Below are 23,882 nucleotides of genomic sequence, written 5' to 3'. Positions count from 1 at the left end.
CCAATTGAATGATTAATTTGGTAACTAGTAATCCACCATGACAGTTGTGATGTCATCCTCAATGTGCAGGTGGAAATAAGACTCCCGTTACAAGCTGTAGTTGCAGTTGTATTAAACTAAGCTTAAATGGGTTTAATTAAGCTCACAGAAGAAAACCGATAGGAGTCTGCTATGCGATTGCAGTCTTGCAGTCTTTATGACCCTGAAATTGCAGTTTTACTTGGCAATACAAAGCATGCTGCTAACTTGATTAAACCAACTGATCTGGGATTAGTTATACTACTTACCGTTGGGCCGAAACCAATAGCGTGCATAAGACTAGTGGTGCTAAAGCGCTTTCACCTTAGATTGATGTCAGGTTGCTCCGTTCTGGGCAGGGTTTCAAGTCTTAGACGTGGAGGAACACTGCCCTGTTTTGTTAAGGATGCTGGCCTGATTTCAGAACTAAACTTTGTTCAATGTCATTTGTCATTTGTAAAAGTGCATTTTTAGTCCTGCTGGCAGCATAAAGTTTTCTGGTCCCTTGAAGAACAACGATTTTTTAATTACCTATTGTCTACAATATTAATGGAGTACATTTTAGTACGCAGAAGGAGGTTCATTACAGCAATATACTGTGGCTAATTTAAAACCAGATTCCATCTCTCTCTCTCTCTCTCTCTCTCTCTCTCTCTCTCTCTCTCTCTCTCTCTCTCTCTCAGAATTAGATAACTGTTTAGAACAATGTGGTGAGACATAAGGAGCCTGCTTTTGTGGGCATATTTTGTCTTTATCTTCCAAAATACAATGAATGGTACTTTCTCCCTGGTACTGAGAAATTACACAATATGCTTCTCACCTTGTTGGTCTTGTTGGTGTCTTTGACTCTTTTCTTAGGTCTCAGTTAAATACAAGTTTCTGGAATTGCTACAGCTGTGCTAAATAATAAAGTAAAATCGCAACCTACTGACGCAGTATGTAATTGACCCACTAACTCAGAATTCAAGTATGGGAGTGTGAACTCCAGTGATAAAAACGAATGCATCCCAGCTGAGCACTGGGGTTACCTGAGGACAACGTCTCAACAGTTTACTGCCGCATTCAATTTTACTCCCATCTCTTTAACTGGAGGTCTGATTTTTATGTAAGGGCCTCTCCTACTTTAATTAATAGATCATTGTCCCCTCAGGCTCTAATGAGCTGGTTTTGGTCATTGATTCACTTCCAATTAGTATTTTTTTTTTGTAATATTTTGGAGAAGCTAGCTCAACGATCACATAAGAGAAGGCCTGACAGTTGATGGCCATTTTAGTGGCCTTCTTTCTATCAGAAAACCCCTGAGCCTCTGCCTGTGCATAAATGACAACCCAAGATGGAAAGAAACCTCCGGGGATCCCAGTATAAAATATCGGTCTATCCAAAGAACTGTAAACACTCATAGATTCGGAGATAAAAGTATGAGCAGACAAACTTTTGAATTAATACTTTTTCAAAAAAAGGGCTATCGATTCCAAAAATTGGGCTAATTTAAAAAAAAAAAAAGGTTATCAACTCCAAAAATAGGGCTACTTTACAAAAATGAGTTTGATATATCACGCATTTGATCAAGTGAGCATTCCCTAAGGCTTTAATGAATGTTAATGTTAATGTTTGTGTATTTGTGTAAGTATTTAAGTTAACAATAGGTGCTCAAATGTATTTGCAAAAGTAAAAAAAAAAAAGTTGTACTAATTAAGCCCCCCCCCCCCCCCCCTGCCACCCGCCAGCACGGTTCCGCTGCCAGTGAAATAAAGTATACCATATGAAAGAAGTGCTGGGAGCCTAACACAGTACAGTTTAGTTTAACAAATGAAACATGAAAAATACTAATGGGTAGAAGTGTGCAAACCTGACTTAACTCATTCTCTCCGACAGCGCATTTCAAAGTCCTACATTCCTAACAATCCAGAATTGGTAAATGTGGATAGCCAAAAATGTAATTTACAGTTGCAGTCTTAATAGCCAGGTAACTCATTATCTGCACACCTGTGATGACTATCCTCCTGTAACTGCTGTACTGCAGAGAACAGGGGTTTGTTGTGGGTAATCAGGGAAGCAGGCTATGAAAAGATCAATGACTCGGCCTGCAGCATGATTAGGAAATAGATTCCTGCAGTAAAAGTGCAGAGCCCACAGCATCTATCAGTTAAAACAAACACATTACACTGTCTACAATTTGTATTCGAAATGCCACATAACACAGAGAGGGAGGACGAATCACAGATTAGAGGAAATAAATAATCCCTTCCTTTTAGCCAAGCAGCAGCTTCTGTTTGTACTGTATAGTTTTTAGTGTTGTTAAATTCCAACACAATAGTGTTGAGACTATTTAATTGAATCTCTCATAGACAGTCCTGCAGGCTGTCAGTGAGTTGTGGATTCAAGAGAACACTAAAATGGTTGATATGTTAACGGCAAAGATTCGATCTTGGTAAATCCTAGTATTGATGGGGAATTCATCTGTTGATAACTAAATTAAACAGTCAATGCTGTATGTCTCATGGGTCGTGACTTGTTATCCCACCTCTAATACTCATAATGCCCTTGTAATCAGTCTGTGAGATGAACTTAACCCTTCAGTGCAATTGATATTCGGCCACAACAACGACAGCACCCTTGTGGTTTGTGTTTTTCACTTTATTGAACAATAATAAATAAGTATGGTTCAAGAAAACTGCAAAAATAAAAAGAAAAATGACCATAAATGAAACCAGCTGAAGTACAATATTATTTTTAAACAGGCTGGAATAATTGTTTGGGATAAGGAAGGCATGTGACCAGTACCCTGATCCTATTTTTCTGAAGAATGTTGGTGTTTTTACTTTTGTACAGAGCCAGCTCCTTCGTATAGGAATGAGAATATCAGAATTATCTTTACTCTTGGATTCTTATTATAATTTAGATTCACTTAGTTTAATTTTCTATTTCAAAACTCAAAACACAGAACTCAATAAATAGGTACCTATGCCAAAATAAAGCATTACCACTATATGTCATATTGCTTTGCTGAATACTGCCACTTTCGGTTTACTACCCTGCAAATGATCACCATTCTTCTCGCATGGTTACTCCTAGCAAGCACAAAAGGGCTAGGACAATATCAGCTAATCAGACAGTGCTTATTTGCATGTTAATAAATTACCCTGTCTTGCAGCAATAGAAAAAAATAAATATTCTCCTGCATTTTGAACATTAACGATGAGGAGTACTTTCTATGGAGTTCAAATTAAATTAATGAGCGGGGAAGCATTCAAATAGGTAAATAGTTTATATAATAACGGTAACCAGCGATTGCACTGGATTTCATAAAGCCTGTTTGATTTTCTTTTTGTTACAGTTTGCAGCCAGAAAATGGTTTAGCATCATACTGTATTATTATTTTATTTCTTAGCAGACGCCCTTATCCAGGGCGACTTACAATTGTTACAAGATATCACATTATTTTTACATACAATTACCCATTTATACAGTTGTTTTTTTACTGGAGCAATCTAGATAAAGTACCTTGCTCAAGGGTACAGCAGCAGTGTCCTCCACCTGGGATTGAACCCACAACCCTCCGGTCAAGAGTCCAGAGCCCTAACCACTACTCCACACTGCTGTCCACTGCTGTATATTATCTCTTCCTCTAATAATCTGAAATCTTTATTGTTAGTTTTAAAAATGGGCTATTCTTACTGATAAGAGAGTTTAATAAACCTGTCCCTTGTTTTGAGTGACATCACTTTCAATCTTCGTATTGATTAGCGGCTGAAGTATTGGTTCCTTCTTCAATCCCCTACCATTGTGTAATAAAGATATCCTTTTTCATGTATTTATGCTCATTAAAAAGTGTCGGTCTCATTTCTTAATCCCTCTTACAGGCTCCCCTTGCACCACCAATGCAGAGTAAGAATGAAAACTTACACCTTGATCAATAAAAGCAGTGAATTGTACTTCTCTGCTGGACGGTTAAGATATTCCACTGAGCAGTCATGCAGTTTGACTCACAGATTAAATATGACATATACAATAGAACACAATAAAATCTGACCAGCTATGCAAAGAATCTAATCAAAACCCATTCAGACCTGCAAAATTATCTGTGAAGAAAAGCATAGCGGTGCATGGCCATCTGGTTACCTCCAGCACCTTACTCTTGTGATGTCACATGCACGGAACCTCTTTAGATGGGAAAACCGGGTCAAGCTTTAATGTGCCCTCACTGATTTCATTACAGACATTGATCAACAGTGCATTAAAATTAAAGAGTTTTCGCTCCTAGTATAATTAGAAACTTTCAGGTAATGTATAACTGGGTTTTGTATGCCTAGTTTACTGGCATTTGGCTTTGTATGCCAGATTAGAGTTTGTATATGTTTACTGTTTCTCATAAAAAGTATAACGGCTGATTATCTCAGCATGTGTTAACGTGTGAAAAAAAGTGTAGTGTGACTGAAATGGGTACATAAAAGATATTTTTATCACAAGGAAATCCCAGTGTCATATATTCCACCGCATGCTGCGTCACACACTGTAACAATCGCATACATTTCGGTTCAAGCAGACAGTACTTAGTATGAATGGATGTTGTTTTTGAAGCAAGATCAGGCTACAGAAAATGAAACACCACTGATACAAAGGGGAGACTATGTTTTTTGTTTTATTTATTATAAGAGTATAATCAAAGTTAACCTGGCAAGAGGTTAATATTGTGTTTTGTAGTGTTAAAAATGTTAAACTTTACAGAGCTAATCATTATTCCTTTTAATGTTGCTATAATTATCAAATAGTCTGGTTGCACTGAAGAACATTGTGTATGGTCGTAAACTTCAAATTAAATAGCTGCAGTACATCAATAAAGATCGCAGCTCAATGATTACAGCCTTGCTGTCTGTTTCTACACAATTGAACAAATAAAACATAACAAAAAGAAACCAGGTCACCAGTCCAATCTGTGGTCTCCATTGCAGTTAATGGTTCTATCTTTTACTTTGTAATATGCAACAGTGAATTCAAACCCTCGATTAACATTATTACCAGCAAAGTTTTGCCATATTTATGAACACAGGCACTGAAAAGGAGGATTAACTGGTACACCCACTTTAAAAGTATATACTTATTGAGGTGGTGGTCATAAAACATCACTGTTAAAATGTTTTTATTTTACCTGCAGTTTTTTTTTCTTTTTTCAGGTCATTTAAGCCTCTACACAGTGTGCCTTTAATCTTGATGAACACTGCTTTACACCCCACTGTTTGACTGCTGGGCTCATCTCTAGATCAAGGATAGTTCCTTTTTTTCTTAAGATGCCACAGGCATGTATTGAAAACACTGCTGTGATGTCTGGATGATCCAAGTAGCACAACATACATGTCTTTATACAATGTTTTAACAATTTCACTAAACTAATTACAATTAGAACATTGTGGCTCCACTGGCCCAGTTTATTTGCTCTGCAGTGAATGTTTATACAAAAAGACAATGACGGGAAAACAGAGCTATGGAGATTGGCACCAGTCTTATCCTGTCCTACAAATGTATTGTATTGCTTTTACGCTCCCATAGATAAACTATGGCAAAACCCTTTTCTCCAATAACTGAACCGAAATATGTCAAAAAGCTCTTTATTTCTAACTCTTCTGAGCAGACCTCGCTGGCAGCAACCTCTCAAGAAAGCTGCCTTGCTAGATTGCTGTATCTCACACAGCCAATTGGTTTTTCACTTACCCATCCGTGTCTTGGAAGTTCACGTTGACTCTCTTAGTGGAGCCTAACAGCTCTGAAAGAAAAGGAAAAGAAAAGAAACATCAGCACAAAGAGAAACTCCTTTGTGTCGTCAAGGTCTGATCAGGGAACACAAGACACGTTTCGACTGTGAAAGTCATCTTCACCCATCAACACTGTGCCTGCTGCCTACAATGACAAGGTGCTGTGAGTTCTGACTCTCACACTGGGGTCATAGTATTTCATTTTGAATACAAAAAGTGTGTCAAGGTGAGGGTCACTGGAGAATACAATATTCCTCTCTGGGAATGCAAAGATGACTAAAAAATAAAATAGGCTGGTGAATTTCCTTGAACAAATTATCTCTTCTTTGGCACAGCCAAATATGTAATGTGCAAGGCCATGTGAAAAACAAACAAACAAACACAATCCTTTTACTTCTTAATCTTCCTGGGTCTATGAGCATAATTAAAAAAAATAGGGGGGGAATGTCATAATATAACCACATTGGACTACAAAAACTTGGACTATAATGATGGATGGATATAATGAACTGCTGGCATCCCTATCTAGCCTTCTGGCACCTTCCAGCTGGCAATGCAAAAAGGGGGATGATTTAAAGCAAGTACTTTGTAATACAGAACTTATTCCAGACCTAGGTTGAGATTTACAGGACTTTGCCTTTAGCAGCTATCAGATGGAAATGTGTTTTTGACTGGCAGCCCAGAAAAGGCCCTTTAGTTAGGATACCTTTCTATGTAGCTCAATAACCACACTCATTACCTGCAGAACACTCACAGGAGTTTGCCACTGGAACACCCGTCGTCTGGAATCCTTTTCTAAAATATTTGAACATCCTTAATATGTTTCACAAATGGCTCTTCCAGCCTTAGCTAACCAAACGTCAGTTCCATGAGGTGTAGCTATTTATTTATGGTCAACCATACTTATAAATACATAGCGTAAAAGCTATTTATTTGTAAATAACCATAGTGGCAGCCCACAAAACCTCCACAGGCCCTGTCACTGGAAACAGCCAAGCACACTGTTGCAGCCCCCGTCAATCTGGAACTGGTTCAAGAATACAGCCCATGTAAGCCAACAAGTGAGGCAGATATTCCTGCTGATACGGCACTTGAACTCTTCCCTAGTTTCACAGCAGCCAAGCTCACTTCAGATACTGGGTAGGTAACCCTTAACAGTCTCTGAATACTGAATACTGAGAACAATCCTGAATACTTACTTACATAAATACAGTATGCAAAATTATATTGGTGAGGTGGCTTTTATTTTCAGCTTTATCTAACAAGTGGGAATCACTATGGAGGCTTCCTGTACTCCAGCAATCAAAAGGCAAAGTTCTGTTTTATTTTTATTTAACCAAGTTAAGAATATGCATTGCTTTCCAGTACCAATAAAACATCTCATACCCTCTGAGACTTTAGAAGTATTCAGTTTATATGTGTATGTATTTTTATTCGGAGCAGTTTGAAACACCAACCTGGACTGTCAGAGGTCAAGAAGACTAGGATTGGGAGTTCCAGTTTGGGATCAAGGAGAGCTACAGAATATCCTTTTAATGGCTGCATGCTGCAGGAAGCAGAGACGGCAGCTCCTGGCTGTGTAACTGGCTTATTTAGCACCACCACGCCTCGTGGCTGACCAATGACATTTGGAGACAAACAACCAAAAACCACAAGTGTTGGTGTCGCACATTGAGGGCTGGGGAATTTACATCAGCGAAGGAGAAGCCAGGAAAAATAAACACATCTACAGCAGCAACATTACCAAGACAACCAGATAAAGTATCAGGTGTTTTCTATTATGTTCTCTTCTACTGTTGAATCTCTTGTATGTTTTGCAGGCAGGCAGGCAGGCAGTGGAGTGCATTAATCTACAGCAGCTCTGTATCCCACACACCACTTTAATTCACAGAATCTTGCTCAGCTCTGCCAAGACTCACCAGACTGGAAAACATTGGGAACATTTCCAGTGCTCATAATCTATAGTTATAACAGTGTTATGAAAAAGCGTACATACTGTCTACATGCAGCTTTCACATTCTGTGCTTGTAATGTAAACCTGTTTAAGGCTTTAATACAGATTAATACAATCAAGATTGCTCATAACAACCAGTACTGAATATCCAAGTGATTTAACTTGAGCATGAACAGCAATATAAACACACAGCAATGAATCTTTTCATCACTATGGATCTGTCTATACCAGTGATCTTTAATATAGAGATGGCTACACAGGAATTACTGTGGACTTTAACACTCAACCAGAAATCTGAAGGAGCAGCGATAGACAATGCCAGTAACCTGCTGATGACAGTTTTCTGTGAACACCTTTGACTGATCACCGAGTTTAAAACAAAGACACGCGTCGCTTCGGGGCGCTGCCAGAATCTTTACAAAATATTCAATATGAAAATCAGAAAGTCATCGCAGAGCAGATTTGTTTGGCTTCACCATTTGCCTTGATATACAACCATACTACAAGAAACTGTTCTTCATTCAGAGATAAAACTTTTCTGAGAGACAAAACTCAACACCAACTGACAAGCCCAAGTTCAACATAATTCAAAGTTAACACAAGACCTTTGAAATGGCAAGTGCCCCTGATACCTCTAGTCTGCCTATGTTTAAAAAATAAGCAAGCTAGCTTATTTTTCTAGTTCATACTGTTTTCAGCGCAATCTTCTTAATCAATGTTTACACTTGCTAAGATTTCATTACATTTAGAACATGTTCTTCTCAAAGACCTAAAGTTGAAAACCAACAAATCTTTTGCACAGTAAACACCTAAAGTTAGCAAAAGTCTTGCACAGCGGACCTGAGGGTGAAAGACAAAGATATAGAGAGAGAGAAACCACACTTTACTCACGCTGCCAACAATCTGTGGCACGGTTGAGGCTGGTTACTTTTTTGTTCCCAACACAACTGAGTCCATCTGTTCGCAGTTTACAATACTGCTGAGGGCAGAGCAGAGGGTTTAAGTGCCTGAATGCAACTCTGAGAATGTCATACAGTGCCTGTTAATTTTCAACACATGGAAAGACTTGGTCACCAGCTTCATTTCAGACAGATTCCAAACCAGGGATGATTACGTTCCTTTTAGAATCTGACCAGACTTGTTAAAACTAGTGGTTCATCCTGGTGTGGATTTTGTTGGCATTGCAGTTAGTGGTTTTCTTCCACACAAAGAGTTGGATGAAAATGAGTAGCTGTGTCCTTTGGAAATCACATAACGCAAGTGAGTCATTCAGAATATGGGATAATGGCAACACAAAAGGAAAATTATGAGTTGACTCAGAAGAGCCTCGAGTTTAAAAACTCAAAAACAGGCATAGCTCCTGTATTTGAGATATGCATCACAGCGACACATTTGAGTCATGATGATTCAAATTCAAATCTTCATACAATAACAGGTTCAATCACTGTCTACAGGTAACACACCTTTTAAAATATTTAATTAGCTAATGTTAGCATAACACAAAGACAACAGAACCGTGTCTCAGGAGCACCGAGAATTATCTTCTGTTTTTCTTTCTGTCTGAGGGTTAATTTAGATTACTGTACATATTATCAGGGACTCCCTCTTACTTGGAGGCAGTCAGAAGCTTGCGGCCAACTTCAATTTGTAGCCAGTGATGGATGTCATTATTAAGATGTTTACAATACCATTGGAAATTCAATCTTTTCAAGAATGTTTCTTACATGTAACTGCACTGGCCAATCTTAGCATACCCAGTTTCTCGAACGAAAGGCTTCACATTCTGTATGGCTGAAAACAGTTCACTATCGAAGGGTTTTAAACACTACAATTCATTATTAAATAATTTTTAGCATTACAATTGGATTGAAAATTATTCGGGAAATGGATGGGTCGCGTATGCAATGGTACAGCATCGGGTTAAAATATCTGTGCTCATATTCCAACCACAAACTAACCTTTGTAAGGTTTGTTTTCTTCTTAAAAATAATAATAAACACAGGAAAATCACACAATGTTCAGAGTTTCAATAATTTCCCACTTTTTTACTATTTAAAAATTATGACAATTTATATAAAGCCTTATACCTTGAACATTTTGTTTTTAAATGCATTGCATTTCAAACCCAATATATACATGCACACCACCTACTGGACAATATACACATTACAGTGCACAAATCACTGTCCACAGGAGTGAAAAATAACTGTGAGATCTAATCTAAGAGAAGACAGCAGATCAATATTTCTTAGTATCTGCAGGTTTGTTTCAGCAGTTAACTTTTCTTATACATTTCCATTAATAAACTAGGGGAGACATATAATGGGACTTGGGATGTCAGAACAGGTAATTGACAGTATCTTTTTAGATGGCCCTCAAGCATCATTTAATTAATTTGACATTTCCATTTTTTTCTTTTACCTTTTCAGACACAAGTTCAACCCACGCAAGTGCCCTAGACGTCTGTGTGGCTATGATCAGAGTCAAGCCAGACTCAGTAATTAGAAATTCAAAACAAATCCTTGTCTATGCACCACATATAAGAGGATAGAGGACGAATTTAAAGACTGGAGGAACATCGGTCAGGAATGGAAATAAGACTCTTGTTGCATTCAAGATTTTAAATAAGCCTAATAATTCACACAAGCAAAATTAGTTTTTATCAACATTAAAGTATCATTAGTCAAGCATAGACACAATACACAAATAGTAAGTCTGACATTTAATCCCCATCAAACACTTTTATGTAGTCATCGGTGACCATAATGATGTAATTTCTGGTACACTTGATTAGCTTTGCATTAATCAAATGTGAAACGGTCAGGCTTGAAAGGCAGTTTAGGAGCTCAAACCCTAATCCAAACAAAATGACATGCTAATCAGGCCTGAATGTGATGTTGAATACTGTAAATGATGTTCAGGAACATTTGGCTTTTGCATTGAACAATTCTGAACATATATGCGTGATAAAGAATCAGTGGTTTGACCTAGCTGATGTAGTGATTGCTGTATACAGCACACATTCATTTATCAGTAGCAGGCTGCAGTTAGGAGAAGTAGTTTTGTAAGTCAACCAGGAAAAGGTTTTAAACATATTTCAGAAAACATATCAGACAGATTCTGTATCAAAACAGTGTCAACAGTACCAGTAGCAGCTGGTGGTCAAAAAACAATGGGAGGCAGCAAAAAAGCACCAGCAGCAGAAGAATCTTATTATTCTGACTGAGAACACTTTTCATATCTTCAAAGCTATTAAATGCATTTTCTCCACCAGCCAGCAGAAAAGAATAAACAGTAGTGTTCTAATAAACATAACTGTTACACACTGCCAACTTACTGTATGTTTAAAATACAACATTGATATAGCATTTAGATTTCACTTTAAAATATTTTGCATAATATATTTCCTAAACAAAGTGGTTAAAGCAGGAGAAAGGCAGACAAAAATCAAGCACTGTTCTGTACATATGAATCTCTTCAATATAAAAGAAGCAATTCAGACAGACTTTAGTTCTGGAGCAAGGTACATTACTCAGTTGTATCTCTTGAAGCAAAGGTGGCTGATGGAAAAGTAATAAAAAAAAAATAAAAAAAACCAAACAGAAACAGAAATTTTAATTATAATTAAAAACATTTATTGAAAATTAAATAGAAATGCTGTATTTTTATTCACTAGTACTGCGTCCTTCGTTACAACCCGTGCCTCTTTCCTTTCACTCGCGTCAGCATTAGTAAAATAAATATGTTGCATATTACATATACATAAATACATAAATATATAAATGCATAAATGCATAAATAAATAAATAAATAAATAAATAACTTATTTATTTTAAAATTATAGAGTAGGCAGTGCTTCCTCCAACGAGCCGCCAGTGAACAGTACCACATTGTGCTGTGTGTAGTACATTTTTATCTGGTTTTTAGATCTCTGCAGTCTCTATAGCTACAACATCCAAGGTCGATGACCATTGTGTTTCTGAACGGCATTATTTCTGTGCTGCAAGGTTAAGGTATTAGGAAGATCATGGGGTGTCCGTCATATAAAACATGACATGCTACCTGACAAAACGCACCTGCATACTATTGTAGCCCTTATCCACACACACAAGCCAATACATTTTAGCTGCCCAGTCCAGAGAGAGTGCACTGAGTCTTGAGAAAGGAGCTCTCCCTGAAATAATGGGAGCTGGCAGCAGTGCACACAGCAATTTATTTTTCGTTGAGACAAAGATCAGTGTTTAGAGGAATGTCAGGAGGACTGTGAGTCCTGCATGCACATCTGGGCTGTTGCCATGGCAGCATCATGGCTGTGTAAGAACCAACCGGCACAAACTGTAGCACTAGCAAACCACAAGCCAAATTTATATTTTAGCGTACGGTGGAAAATGAAGGAAGGAGACACACAATTTGCAGGTACTTGAATCCATGGTTTATTGGGGCGATTATTCCCGGCCCGTTAGCCTGGGCCACACCAAAACAGTCATGCACTCTCACAGCAGCTTGTCTCACTCGACCCCCCCCCCCCCCCCCCCCCATATGTTTTCATGTCCCCACCTCCCTGTTGATGTTCCTGCAGAAACCAAGCGAATAAAGCAGAGTCTAACTCATTGTCTTGAGTGCAGCACATTTTTTTTCCTAGAGTAGCCCTCTTTGGAGTCAATCTTATCAAGAAAACCTCTTAGTTTTTCTTCGTCTTTTAGCCATCCACGCAATGGAGATTCTGCAACATTTATATCTTTTGAAAGGGCTGCTTGAGTTTCACCTTTTCTAACTCTGTCCACCCCATCGAGTTTCATTTTAACAGAGAAAGATTTTTGTTTGTCTGCCATGCTTCGTACTGTATATCTGGAACGTTCACCCAACGTTTGCGAGTCAAACTGCATTATGGGAGGCCTGGCATGTCTACAGTAATATTATGGACTATTCAAAACTAATCTTTGTTGAATAAATGGTTGTCAATGGAAGTTCATAGTGACCCTTTGACCTGCACTGCAGAGACAGGCAGGTTAGGAGACTCCTCTAAGCATTAAACAGATCTCACTATTGAGTAAATCCTATTGCGCTCTTGCCACAATCACCTTGATGTGCTCCGAATATCAATAGGGATACGGCTGGAGTAGACTCCGCTGAAAGCTACCATCAACACTTCACTTGAGGTCTGCCTCGTCCCTGGAGCCTTCTATCACTGCGTGCAGTGCCTATGTCTGCTGCAGGAGCCCAAACCCCCACGTTTCAGGATGAAGTGCACGATCATGACTACAAATGTATAATTTATAGGCAGATTATCAATGGAGCAGAGCAGTAAGTGGTAATGGGAATTCAGCACACCTGGAAAAGAAAGATATCGACAGTGCTAAGGACTGGTGGTTGGTTTTCTGATAAGGAAACTGGGGGATTTCAAAACAGTCACATTAGATGGCAATTGACAGTTGAAATTAAATGATAATAGTGTGCTCAGAGCAGTTTTCAGGTGGTCAGGAGCAGGGCTGTTGAGGTGCATTGTCAATGGTTTGTGTGGAGGCTCAAATAAAGGTTTGCCCATACTGTGCTTGAATGTGTTAGACTGTCCTTCATCAGTAATGAACAAAAAAAAAATTCAAAATGTTTAAAAAATGTGAAGAGGAACAAAAGTATAAAACGTCGAACGATGTGTGTTGGACATGTATTGTACTGCTTCGATGGACACTACTAGTACTAAATGAGCTGTGTAATGGATGCCCATTACTTAAGGGCCCTTTACTAATTCATTGTTTCAGTATTTCCTTTTCTTATGCCTAAGTCACTTTATGTGCCTATGTGTGTTGTAGCAAGTTGTCCAAGTGAATTTCGCACATCAGGCTACAGTATATACATTTTGACTAAGTTTACAGTAAGTCATTGAAGGCCAACACCAGCTTTTTTAGAAGCACCTGTTCTAGTCAGAACCTCAGTGGAATTCAAAACCGCAGCTCAGCCATGAAGCAGGTGTCAAGTTATTAGCAACAATAAAACACTTAAAAGGCTTCACTGCCAGCTCTGATCCCTAGGTCATCTATTCCAGTCGCTGAGTGATGGACTGAGAGATCAGAGTTTTCCAGTGTGGCTGGACAGCAGAGTGCCAGCAAGATGAATCGAGGAGCAAAATGTTTTTGACACACAGATAACATGTCCATCGCCATTTTTAAACTGATTATCTTTTGGAAGAAAGGCAGTAAGTCTACTTCACTTGACTGACATTTTCCTGACATTTTTACCACTGCAATAAGTCTGCAGCTGTTAAAAACAAGTTCACAGATACAGACGTTGATCCAAAATCCCAGCTCCAGTATCCAGTACCCAGTATCACAAAGGGGAAAAACACTTTTATTTGCAGAGTAAATTATTGAATCCACTTCACAGCACAGTACTAAGTCCAGCAGCCAGATACAAAAACGCCTGTCAAATCTATTGAAGTTAATTTAATAGGCTTTGAACTGGATTGAGAGCAAGGAAACTGAGCAGACCGAGCAGAGAAGTGTGTACAAAGTCTCGGATGTGCTTTTTCAAACCAGTTAAACCTGAGCTCTCTGGGTCAATGCTGTAGATCAGGGCTTTATCTTCTTGATAACAGAATTGCACCTGCATTGATATTCAAGTGCTGCTGCCCAGTGACTATGGCCTGCCCAACTGCTGAATAGATATTCATCCAGTTGAGGCCCTTAATACCCAGAAGGTAGGACTGTGTCTGTGGCAACTGTGCAAAAGAATAAGATATCAGTGTCCGGCTGGGGTGCAATGGGCCATTGACAGTGGAGAGCAGTAAAGCATTATTCTATGTACTGCCATTCTGGACTGCACCAACCATCACCATGGCAATCTTACAATATGGAGGTAGAGCTTATAATTGATATTTTATCAGTTGAAACAGAGGTGGATCCTAATACAACTTCACAAAAAAATGGTATACAGAAGTATAAACCTGCAATTTTACAGAGCTCATTCCATAGATCCCAATTCTACAGTGTGAAGTTAATACATAGGTCAGTACACCCCCCATGAGTGATCAGTATACAGTTAACGGATGTTTAAATCACTGAAATAGACTACATCTTTTTTTCGTTGGGCAAGGGCTATTCATAATGTCAGGATGTGTGTTATTGCTTTAAAGAAAAAAAATGAACTAGAAGAATAAATACTGTGTAACGCAGTCCCACTTTTATACAGCATGGATTTGGGAATATATCTGCACTACATGAGAGTTCATCCAATAAATGTCTTGTGCACTTACAGAAAAGCTTTCTATCAATTGTGAAATGAATTGTGCAGCAAGGCATTAGGACATCCTGAACTGACTATGCATATGCTGAACCAGGCGTCCAGCCAATGCCTTGAAATAATCTCAAATACAAACACAACTGTTGAACCTGGCAGGGGCACACTAAATCCCAAAGCTTAAACACATAAAAAAGTTGAACATATTCTGGTCTTTGTCCCTACTGTAAATATTACAAATATTAAAATAACACAAAAGCAGACACGTATTTAATTTTACCATAACAGTTCTCCCACATGCTTAAAACCCACACATTTTAGAAAGCAGCTGGTATAAACCATGGCACACTTTACAGCTGATTCTGTAGGAGTCAGAGAGTCATAATGTTGTTTGAGTTGAAAAATTATTTTTACCAAAGGGAGGATAAGACTGTTATGAACCCAAGAATATGAGGGGAAAAATGCAATGCAAAAGAATAATATAATTTCCAGGATATAAACAGGACTACCCTATGAAGACAGCTATTACATTTGCCTTTTTCTACACAGTAGGACGCCAAACACTGTAAGCAATAAAAGATCATGCAGACTTGATTTACATTTTGTGTACATCCATTTTCTCCAAGACTACAGTAAACTACCAAGATACTGTATACAAAAAGAGTGTGATCTTCACGTTAAACACACTTTGACGTGATACTGAGATCCCAAAACCGACCCTTGATTTTACCCTTATTGATCTTTTGTTGAGCCACTATATTTTACATCCATGTAATGTACATGCAATCAGAACCTTTGTATGCAGCACCAACCCCAAACAACCTTAAAACCCGAATCAAAAATGCATATTTACTATATTCAAAAATAAAAAAACAAAAGATATGCAAACCTCTCGTGCCACAGGCCGCTGTGTTTCCCATTAGTTATGTGCCTCCAGACTTCGATAGAAGCAACAATGGCTAAACTGTCAACCAGGATCTGAATTCCATGCTAGCTGTAATCATTTCCTTATCCTGTCATTTGTGTAGATGTGGAGGTGAGTTGAAATGAATAAGTTGCTGCAGCAAGCTTGTCCAAATTCCGGGGATGCAGGGCCAGTTAATGTTTCTCTAAGGAAATTCTCTTGCTTCAGGCAGCGTTGAGCAGGTTGGCGTTGTGGAGTGGCAGAGTTTTTTTCCACTGTTTATTTCTAGGCAAAAGAGCACCGGCAATGACTGACATGCCAAAGTCTGTTATTGTCCTGGACAGCGCACTGAAAAACAATCCCAGGTTCCCTGTTTCCTTAGCCAGTTATGGTTAAAATTGAGCTTATTGCCCCAGATGCAGTTTAATTGTATTGTATTGCAGTACTGGTAGTGCCTATGGCATAAACTGGTACCTGCTGCTTTTGAGAAGCCAAATGTCTTTGTTGAGCACTGTTGTAAAGCTATTTCCAATGGAAGCTGCTGTACTCATTTCAGTTCAGCCGATACATAACCAGTCAAGTTTTATAAAACAAACAAAAAAAGACTTCTGTTAAGCCACATATGCCTGCAAAACTACAATATGGTACCAGCAATAGCTAGGCTAACGTTTCTGCATGAGACACTGGAGAACAGCACCTATTTATATACAAAGTACAAAGTCATGCTAGCAGTTGGAATTTGGCTTTTGTTTACAAGGGCATTTCTGTAGCATTTCCCCCCCACACTAGACAGTAACAACTTAAACATTTGTTGAGCTGCTATGGGCAAGCTGTTACTCTGTAAACTGTCTGGGTCACTTTGACTGGTGAATTTCACACCCAGTAAGCAGTTACCCATCATTTGGACCAAACATTGCTCAGCATTAAATAGTTCTGATATGGTGGTATCAAGGATGTTTTTTCATATAGAGCTTTAATATGTCAACATTTTATAACATATTCTTAATGGAAGATACATATCTTCACAAGATACCACTGTCCCAAACTATTTGTAAGCACAAGGTGAAAATATAAGTTTTGAACACATATGACAAGTGCCTGATCATGATAAATAAATTGTTAATTAATAATAATAATAATAATAATCTATTTCTTAGCAGACGCCCTTATCCAGGGCGACTTACAAGATATCACATTATTTTTACATACAATTACCCATTTATACAGTTGGTTTTTTTTTACTGGAGCAATCTAGGTAAAGTACCTTGCTCAAGGGTACAGCAGCAGTGTCCCCACCGGGGATTGAACCCATGACCCTCCGGTCAAGAGTCCAGAGCCCTAACCACTACTCCACACTGCTAATTAAGGATTTCATAATGTAAATGTATTACATATGTTGACAAATGCATTTCTAATTAATGAGACAGAATTCTTTAAAAGTGGTACCTATAAATTGAATGCCAGCACATATTTCAAAAATATGAACAAAACCCTAGATGAATCTTTACTACTTGGGATGATATAAATGCATTTTAAGATTAAAAATTCAATTTTGCTTTGCTGCTGGACAAAATAAAAAAATATATGGCTGATGTGGCATAATTGAGTAAAGAGTACCATGCACAACAACTGTTTAAACATTGAGATGACAAAGAAAATCTAGAAAGACATTTGTGCTTTATGGAATTTCTAGGCATTAAACATCTAATACCCCTTAGCTGGCAGAGAATGCTAATTTCTGTCCTTGGCAGCAAGTGTGGAGAAAGATTCATCAAACACTGGCGCTTTCTACATAATTTCGATTCTTCTGTTTTTTCACAGGCCAGTGTTTTTGGACACTCTTAGCAAGACCTCTTCCATGCTTTGCATGTATGTTTTCTGTGCCCAATTTGCATGTTTTTTTTTCTTCACATTTTCCAGTGTATCTTCTTACCGTACTCCAAACAAAAGAGGCTTTCATGTTCCGCTGGCTTTGCTTGCTAGTTTTTTGAGTCTGTTTTTCTCATTTAAGGTGGTTCATATCTTGTTTTTGCCTCCTTTTTTTTCTTCCAGTGCTTGTCCAATAAGGAGAAATAGAAAATAATATAAACCAAGTGAAATGTGCATAAAATGTGGTTTATACAGTGACTGAAGTCCACACGCAATCACAGCAATCGAGACTGATCTGCGCAGTGTGTGAGTGAGTAGAGCACTGGAAAACTTCCTGCCACAGTATTACAGAGTCACATACTGACTGAATCTTTTGTTAATGAATAGTATATTACTTTAATAACCACCACCCATACTTATTCCAGGCAGATAATACACGACTCTGCAAAGCAGTTCTCTTAGCACACAGGTATAATTATTAAGCTTTAACATTTCCTTACTGGCTTGTGGTCTGTGTAAGCTTGTATAAACTTATTTGTTCAGGTAAGTCTTCAGTGTAATTTTTAGTATCTTAAAGTTAGAGGATGTTAAAACAAACCGACAATCAGTAGCAGGCTAAATTAGTATTAGTGAAAGGGGTTTATTTTGGTTTTCTAGACTTCTTGCAAATATATTGTTCTTTTCCCTCTGCTCATTACTGTGATACATACCTCGCTAGAAGATTTTTTTTTTTCCTGTGTGGTGCAAAACATGTTTTTGTGTAGGCATTCAACTACCATTCTTAAAAGTCTCTTCTACGTGCCTTTCTGCTCTCAGACAGGTAATAGTAAGTCTGTTTCTTTAAGAACCTCTCTATGTTTTGCAAAAAAAAAAAAAAATGTTCTTACAGAAATTATTTCAGGCAGTCTGTGAAGGGAGACCTGCTGAGGCAGCCATTTACCAACAAAGCTCTGGAAATGATTATCAAAGTGAATATATATATATATATATATATATATATATATATATATATATATATATATATATATATATATATTTATGTTGTAGCGAGCACAATACTGGTACCTCTGACAGGGTGAAAAACCTCTCACTTGTAAATAGCATTTATTTTTGTGATTTATTTTGTATTAACTTATTTTGTACTGGTATTTGTTTTCACTTCCATATTCTACAGTATAAATGCACATAATTATTCCACCAACTACATCAATAACAGTATCAGCTTAATTTTCATATTTGTTTTATTTATTTTTGGTATAAATGTTCAATAGTTTTGGTTAAATGTGTGTTTTCTAACCCCTGTAAAGGATTAATTTTGAGCCGTGTTGAAATTACTTTCCCTGTGAGAATGTGGATGGAATGCAGTAAAATGCGGATCTTGATTGGGGTGCCGATCAATTATTCAGTTCGGTTTAACTGATGCAGTTGTGTATAAAAGGCTGCAGCCTTTCTGGTAAGTCTTATAAAAGCTGGGGTTTAGGAAGGAGGGCTAGTGGGTTGTTGACAAAAAATATCCAAAAAGCGGACCGTATAGTGTTATTATTTGTTTAAAAATCATTTGTTTTATTTTTTGTTAAATAAGTGCTTAGTAGCATCACTACTTCAATGGATGCCTGATTTTCTGTCTTTTTGCCTGATGGCTTTTAACCTAACCCTCACAATATCCAAACAACATAAACAGACATTAAATGTCCTTATTTATTTATTTTTTTTTTATTGTAGTCCTGCTTTGATTTCTTTTTCAATACAAAATATCATTAAATCAGATTTTGACCACAGATTATTTGTGCATTCTCTCAGAAACCTGATGAATACAGTTTCTATTAAATTGTATTTCAATGAGGCAGGAATCACATGCAGCTTACAGTAACTGCATTTTTGCTCTGTTTAGGCATTTCTGCTATGTTTATTATTTGGTTTTTATAGAATTTCTTTGAAATGTAAAGATGTTTACCCATTTAATTATGTTAGCTCTTCTCCTCTGAGCTCTCTCCTGGTATTTTTGTTACTAGAGTGCCACTGTCTGTTGGGAGATAGCAGCCAAGATGAAATTGGAATAAAATAGACTTACTGTGCATGAAAATACTAGCATTCACATTGTCTGGAGATACTGGTGCCAGTGTTCTTAATATAAGGATTGAGGAACTACCTTCTCCCATACTGTACAAAACAAGGAATCTTATATCTCCAGTAGAATTTAATACAAAACACTAACTTTTAAAGATTGACTTGCTGTACAGTGGAAAATGAAACTGTTATAATAGTGTATTATTTACAGTAGATGCAGCAGTTTCAGTATGCATTGGATATATACTGTCATATTTTTGGAAGGTATATTTCAATAAAAATGAAGCGATTGTTAAATGTTTCAATAGTCACACATATATACTGTAGTACAATACTGCTAAATGTCCTTTCCATAATCACCACCTCAAAATGTACTGATATCAGTTTTTGAGAACACAGCTGGGGTTTTGACCGGAAAGAATCTTTACATCAGCTAAGAAACATGAAGCAGTCAAATTTCAGTACCCAGACTAAAGTATTCAAGCAGCTAATTGGTTTGCCATTTAATCCCTGCATGAACAAGAAACAAAGCAGTCCGGTCTGTGTTTCGCTATGCATGCACCCTGCTGTGGTAACAAGCAGCATGACCTTAGAGGATCATGGATTAAAATTCTTCCTGTGTTGTGACTGCTCCACTGCAGCATGCCCAGAGCCTGTCCTGCCTGCACCAGAGGGTGGTCCGCTCGCTGTTTGCGGTACCAGCTGGGCTGATTGGTGGGCTGCTGCTGGTTCCATTGGGTATTTCAATGGGTACATGGCTGATTCCACCTGACCTCATTCCCCTGAACCCGTGCTGCAGCTGTCAGCCACTAGCTGCATCTCAATTCGGCTCCCCAGAGAACACAGGCCTGCTGCTTCACTGGTGACAAACCACACATTATGCTGCGTCTGCACTTACACCCAGTAAAAGATGCAACCTTCAAGCTACATAAAGGTCAGTACAATGCATAGCAAGCCTGGGATACAGCTTGTCAGGATTCTAACATCTATCAAGAGTTTTAATTGAATTTAGAAATGACTGTCTGGATACCAATATATAACGCATTTAATACTGCCTCAGCTTTTTCCAGATGATTTCTGGGAACACCTTAAAAAATATTTGAATTCCATTGGAATGCTTGTGCATTTTTAATTCATTATCATTCTTATTAGTATACATAGGGAATGTCATTATTTATGATATTCAGATAATATTCTGTTTGATATAACTGCATCCAATTCATTATTTATATATCACCTATATTCTGTGGACAGATCAGCTTGACTAACTCCACCTACTAACTCCACCACCACACGTGCCCTGAATTCCGCCAGTAGATTTATGGAGGTGGGGAATGCTCAGCTGCTTGTGAGCCATTCCGGCTCCACGCTTCACTACCCAACGCATGCACACCAGCACACTCCAGAGAAAATAACACACGCTCTGCAATAAATAAGCATGACCCTTGAGAACACTTCATATTCAAAATGCCCCCTTTAGCTCCACGTCAACCATAAAGAGACAATGCAATCACTTTTATGCTCCTGTTAACTGTGCTAACTAGTAAAAATAATACACTCATTCTTATAATGTTTGAAAGAAAAGTGTTCTGTCGTGGTAGACGGTCACTGGTTTCGTGAAGCAGCTTGCCGTGATTAAACTAATTTCTCTTCTTTAACAGCTTCGCTTCCACAATGAAACACATGCAGGCCTTTTTCAGTCTGGGGCTGTTTTGAAGCACAGCAAGAGGTGAAAGGGCAGTGCAGTGGAGCAGCATGTTAATTGGTTGTGTACAGAGTACCTATAAGCCAGCTGTTATCTGCAGGCCAGTTCCAGCAGCAGTCAGCTTTGAGTCCTGGGAGAGGTCCGCACTTCAAAAGGACCATTATACCCATCCACAACAGTGATTGGGACAGCCTGTGGGCTGATCAACATCCTTAAATCACGGGTCACTCCTCATTCTTTCCCTTGCCCTAAGATGATTACTCAAACCCCAAGTGTAATCACTAATGTCAATGTGGTCCCTGTCGACTGCTCATCTCTTATACAGACCAAACAGCGTGTTCATCATAGATTTAATAGTTATCTTGTGCATTCTGTTTAATATATAGCTGTGATTTTTGTGTTTTAAAACAAAACTGTGTTTGATGCAGAAGATCTTTTTTGGTAACACCTGGATAGATGATTTGATTCCCAGGAAATCACACCATCAAATCGTAAGCACTTTTTGACCAAGCTGCTTTGCTTGATAAGGGAAAAAGACCAATTTCCACCAGAATTGCCTATGTGCAAGCTATAGAAAAGCCAACTAGTGTATCAACACTACAGTATAATAGGGAAACAAAATATACTATAAAAAGATAAAGGGCTTGCCGGGTATCTGTTGAGGTATCTATTAATATTACAGGAATGCGCCTGTCAATGCTGCTGGTTATGTGACTCACGACAAATGTATCTGCAGCTTCCCAAGCAAAAGACGAAAAGATACTACAAACTGGTTGCTAGGAAACAAACATCTCCCTGCACTTCCCACAAAAATACCAATTAAAGCGACACACTGTATTTTCTGCCATTTTTATAACAAAATGAACTCAAGCTGCTTTTCTCACTCCCTCCCCTCCTCTCTCTCTCTCTCTCTCTCTCTCTCTCTCTCTCTCTCTCTCTCTCACACACACACACACACACACACACACACACACACTTTCTATCTCACATAAACATTCACACACCCACACATGCCCACGCACAAACACAAGCACACTTACACATATAAATGGAGCTTCTGTTTCTAAGCAACAGTGGTGGTGTTATTCCCAGATTGACATTACTGTACATACCTGCACATCAATCAGGGGACAACATCTGACAATGCTCAGGGGATGTGGTATCAAATTCAGTTATCTAATTCAGATATAACCAGGACCCACTTGAAAACATTTCTATGACGATGTGGCTATTGCTGTTAATATCTGCGTTTAGTTTCAATTTCTATAATAAAGCCTTCTTTCCTGGCCTCAGATGATCCTAGACCTCTCACCATATCATACTTCCAATATTTCCAATTTCCACAACTTCTGTCCACTGGGATTTAAAACCATTTGGAATTGAGAGCCCAATTGAAAAAGTCATTTTCCTTGGTTGAAGGATTACAATCAACATGGTTACATGTTAATTCAAAACTGTATTGTCCTTGAAGAGAGAAAAGTGAGTGATGAAGCCAAATTTATGATCTTACTCATGTCCATCTTCAATAAAGCACAGCTGTTTTATTGGGCTTTTTAATTCAGTTGTTTGTACTGAGTCAAGGTTGTTCTTGCTAGGTGGTCAAAAAGACCCCATGTAAAATGAAAAACGTGTGAAAAATAAATTTATGTTTCAGTACAAATATTTTTTACTATAGGTCGTAACCTGTGCTGACATGATGCATGGCAACATCCATAGTGCTCATAATGTATTTAGAAATTGCACATTGTATATTTGCAAGAGCTGTTGTCCATCTTTGCAAAACGACATCATGTAGTTGATTTTGTTACTTAATAATAGTATCAAACAAGAAACAGTATTGAACCTATAATATAGACAGGAGGCGTACAGTATCCTGCTTGGTGTGGTCAATCACTGTGTTTACAGCATGGTGTTACATCAGTACATTCTTGTACTATTTATACTAACATATAACACTTACAACAACTGTAACCATATACATGAGAATAAACAGGTTATTCACAAATGTTTTCAGCTATAAGACACATCTGGGACACATCAGTCTCGGATGGAGAGTCACAAGCCAGATGTTGATTTTTTTAAATTGGCAGGAAGGGGGTATATAATGTACTGCTGATCAAGAGCTATTTGCCATATGTGTTTGTGTGGTTCAAAAAGTAACTGTAGATTCAGCCATTATTAACAGACAGTGGCATATTGGTATATTACAAAACATTTCTTTGTGCACAGATATTACATTGTTAGTGTAGCTTACTGTGGCTGCCAAGGGAAAGTAGGTTCAAATACAGTAACCACCAGGAGGTCCAAATTAATTCAATAAAATACCAACATAAACATAATTACTATTTTTTTTCTTTCGGGGATATCATAAGTTCATGCTTA

General features: G+C 38.0%; 1 protein-coding gene across 5 annotated transcripts in view; it reads right to left on the bottom strand.

Moving 5' to 3' along the window:
• LOC117417847 (caskin-1-like) overlaps positions 1 to 23,882 on the bottom strand; it is a 117,458-nt gene that overhangs the window by 52,139 nt on the left and 41,437 nt on the right. For 4 of the 5 annotated variants that reach the window (XM_034030228.3, XM_059035471.1, XM_034030232.3 and 1 more), the window contains exon 2: positions 5,728 to 5,779. In XM_034030228.3, coding sequence (XP_033886119.3) covers positions 5,728 to 5,779 — 52 coding nt within the window. Of the gene's footprint in view, positions 1 to 5,727; positions 5,780 to 15,844; positions 16,313 to 23,882 lie in introns of those variants that run through there. The other variant, XM_034030231.3, reaches the window with a different exon arrangement.

This window comes from Acipenser ruthenus, chromosome 13, assembly GCF_902713425.1.
Source record: "Acipenser ruthenus chromosome 13, fAciRut3.2 maternal haplotype, whole genome shotgun sequence".
NCBI lineage: Eukaryota > Metazoa > Chordata > Actinopteri > Acipenseriformes > Acipenseridae > Acipenser > Acipenser ruthenus.
Note: the sequence above shows the minus strand (reverse complement) of the source record. Positions and strands in the feature narration are given on the sequence as shown.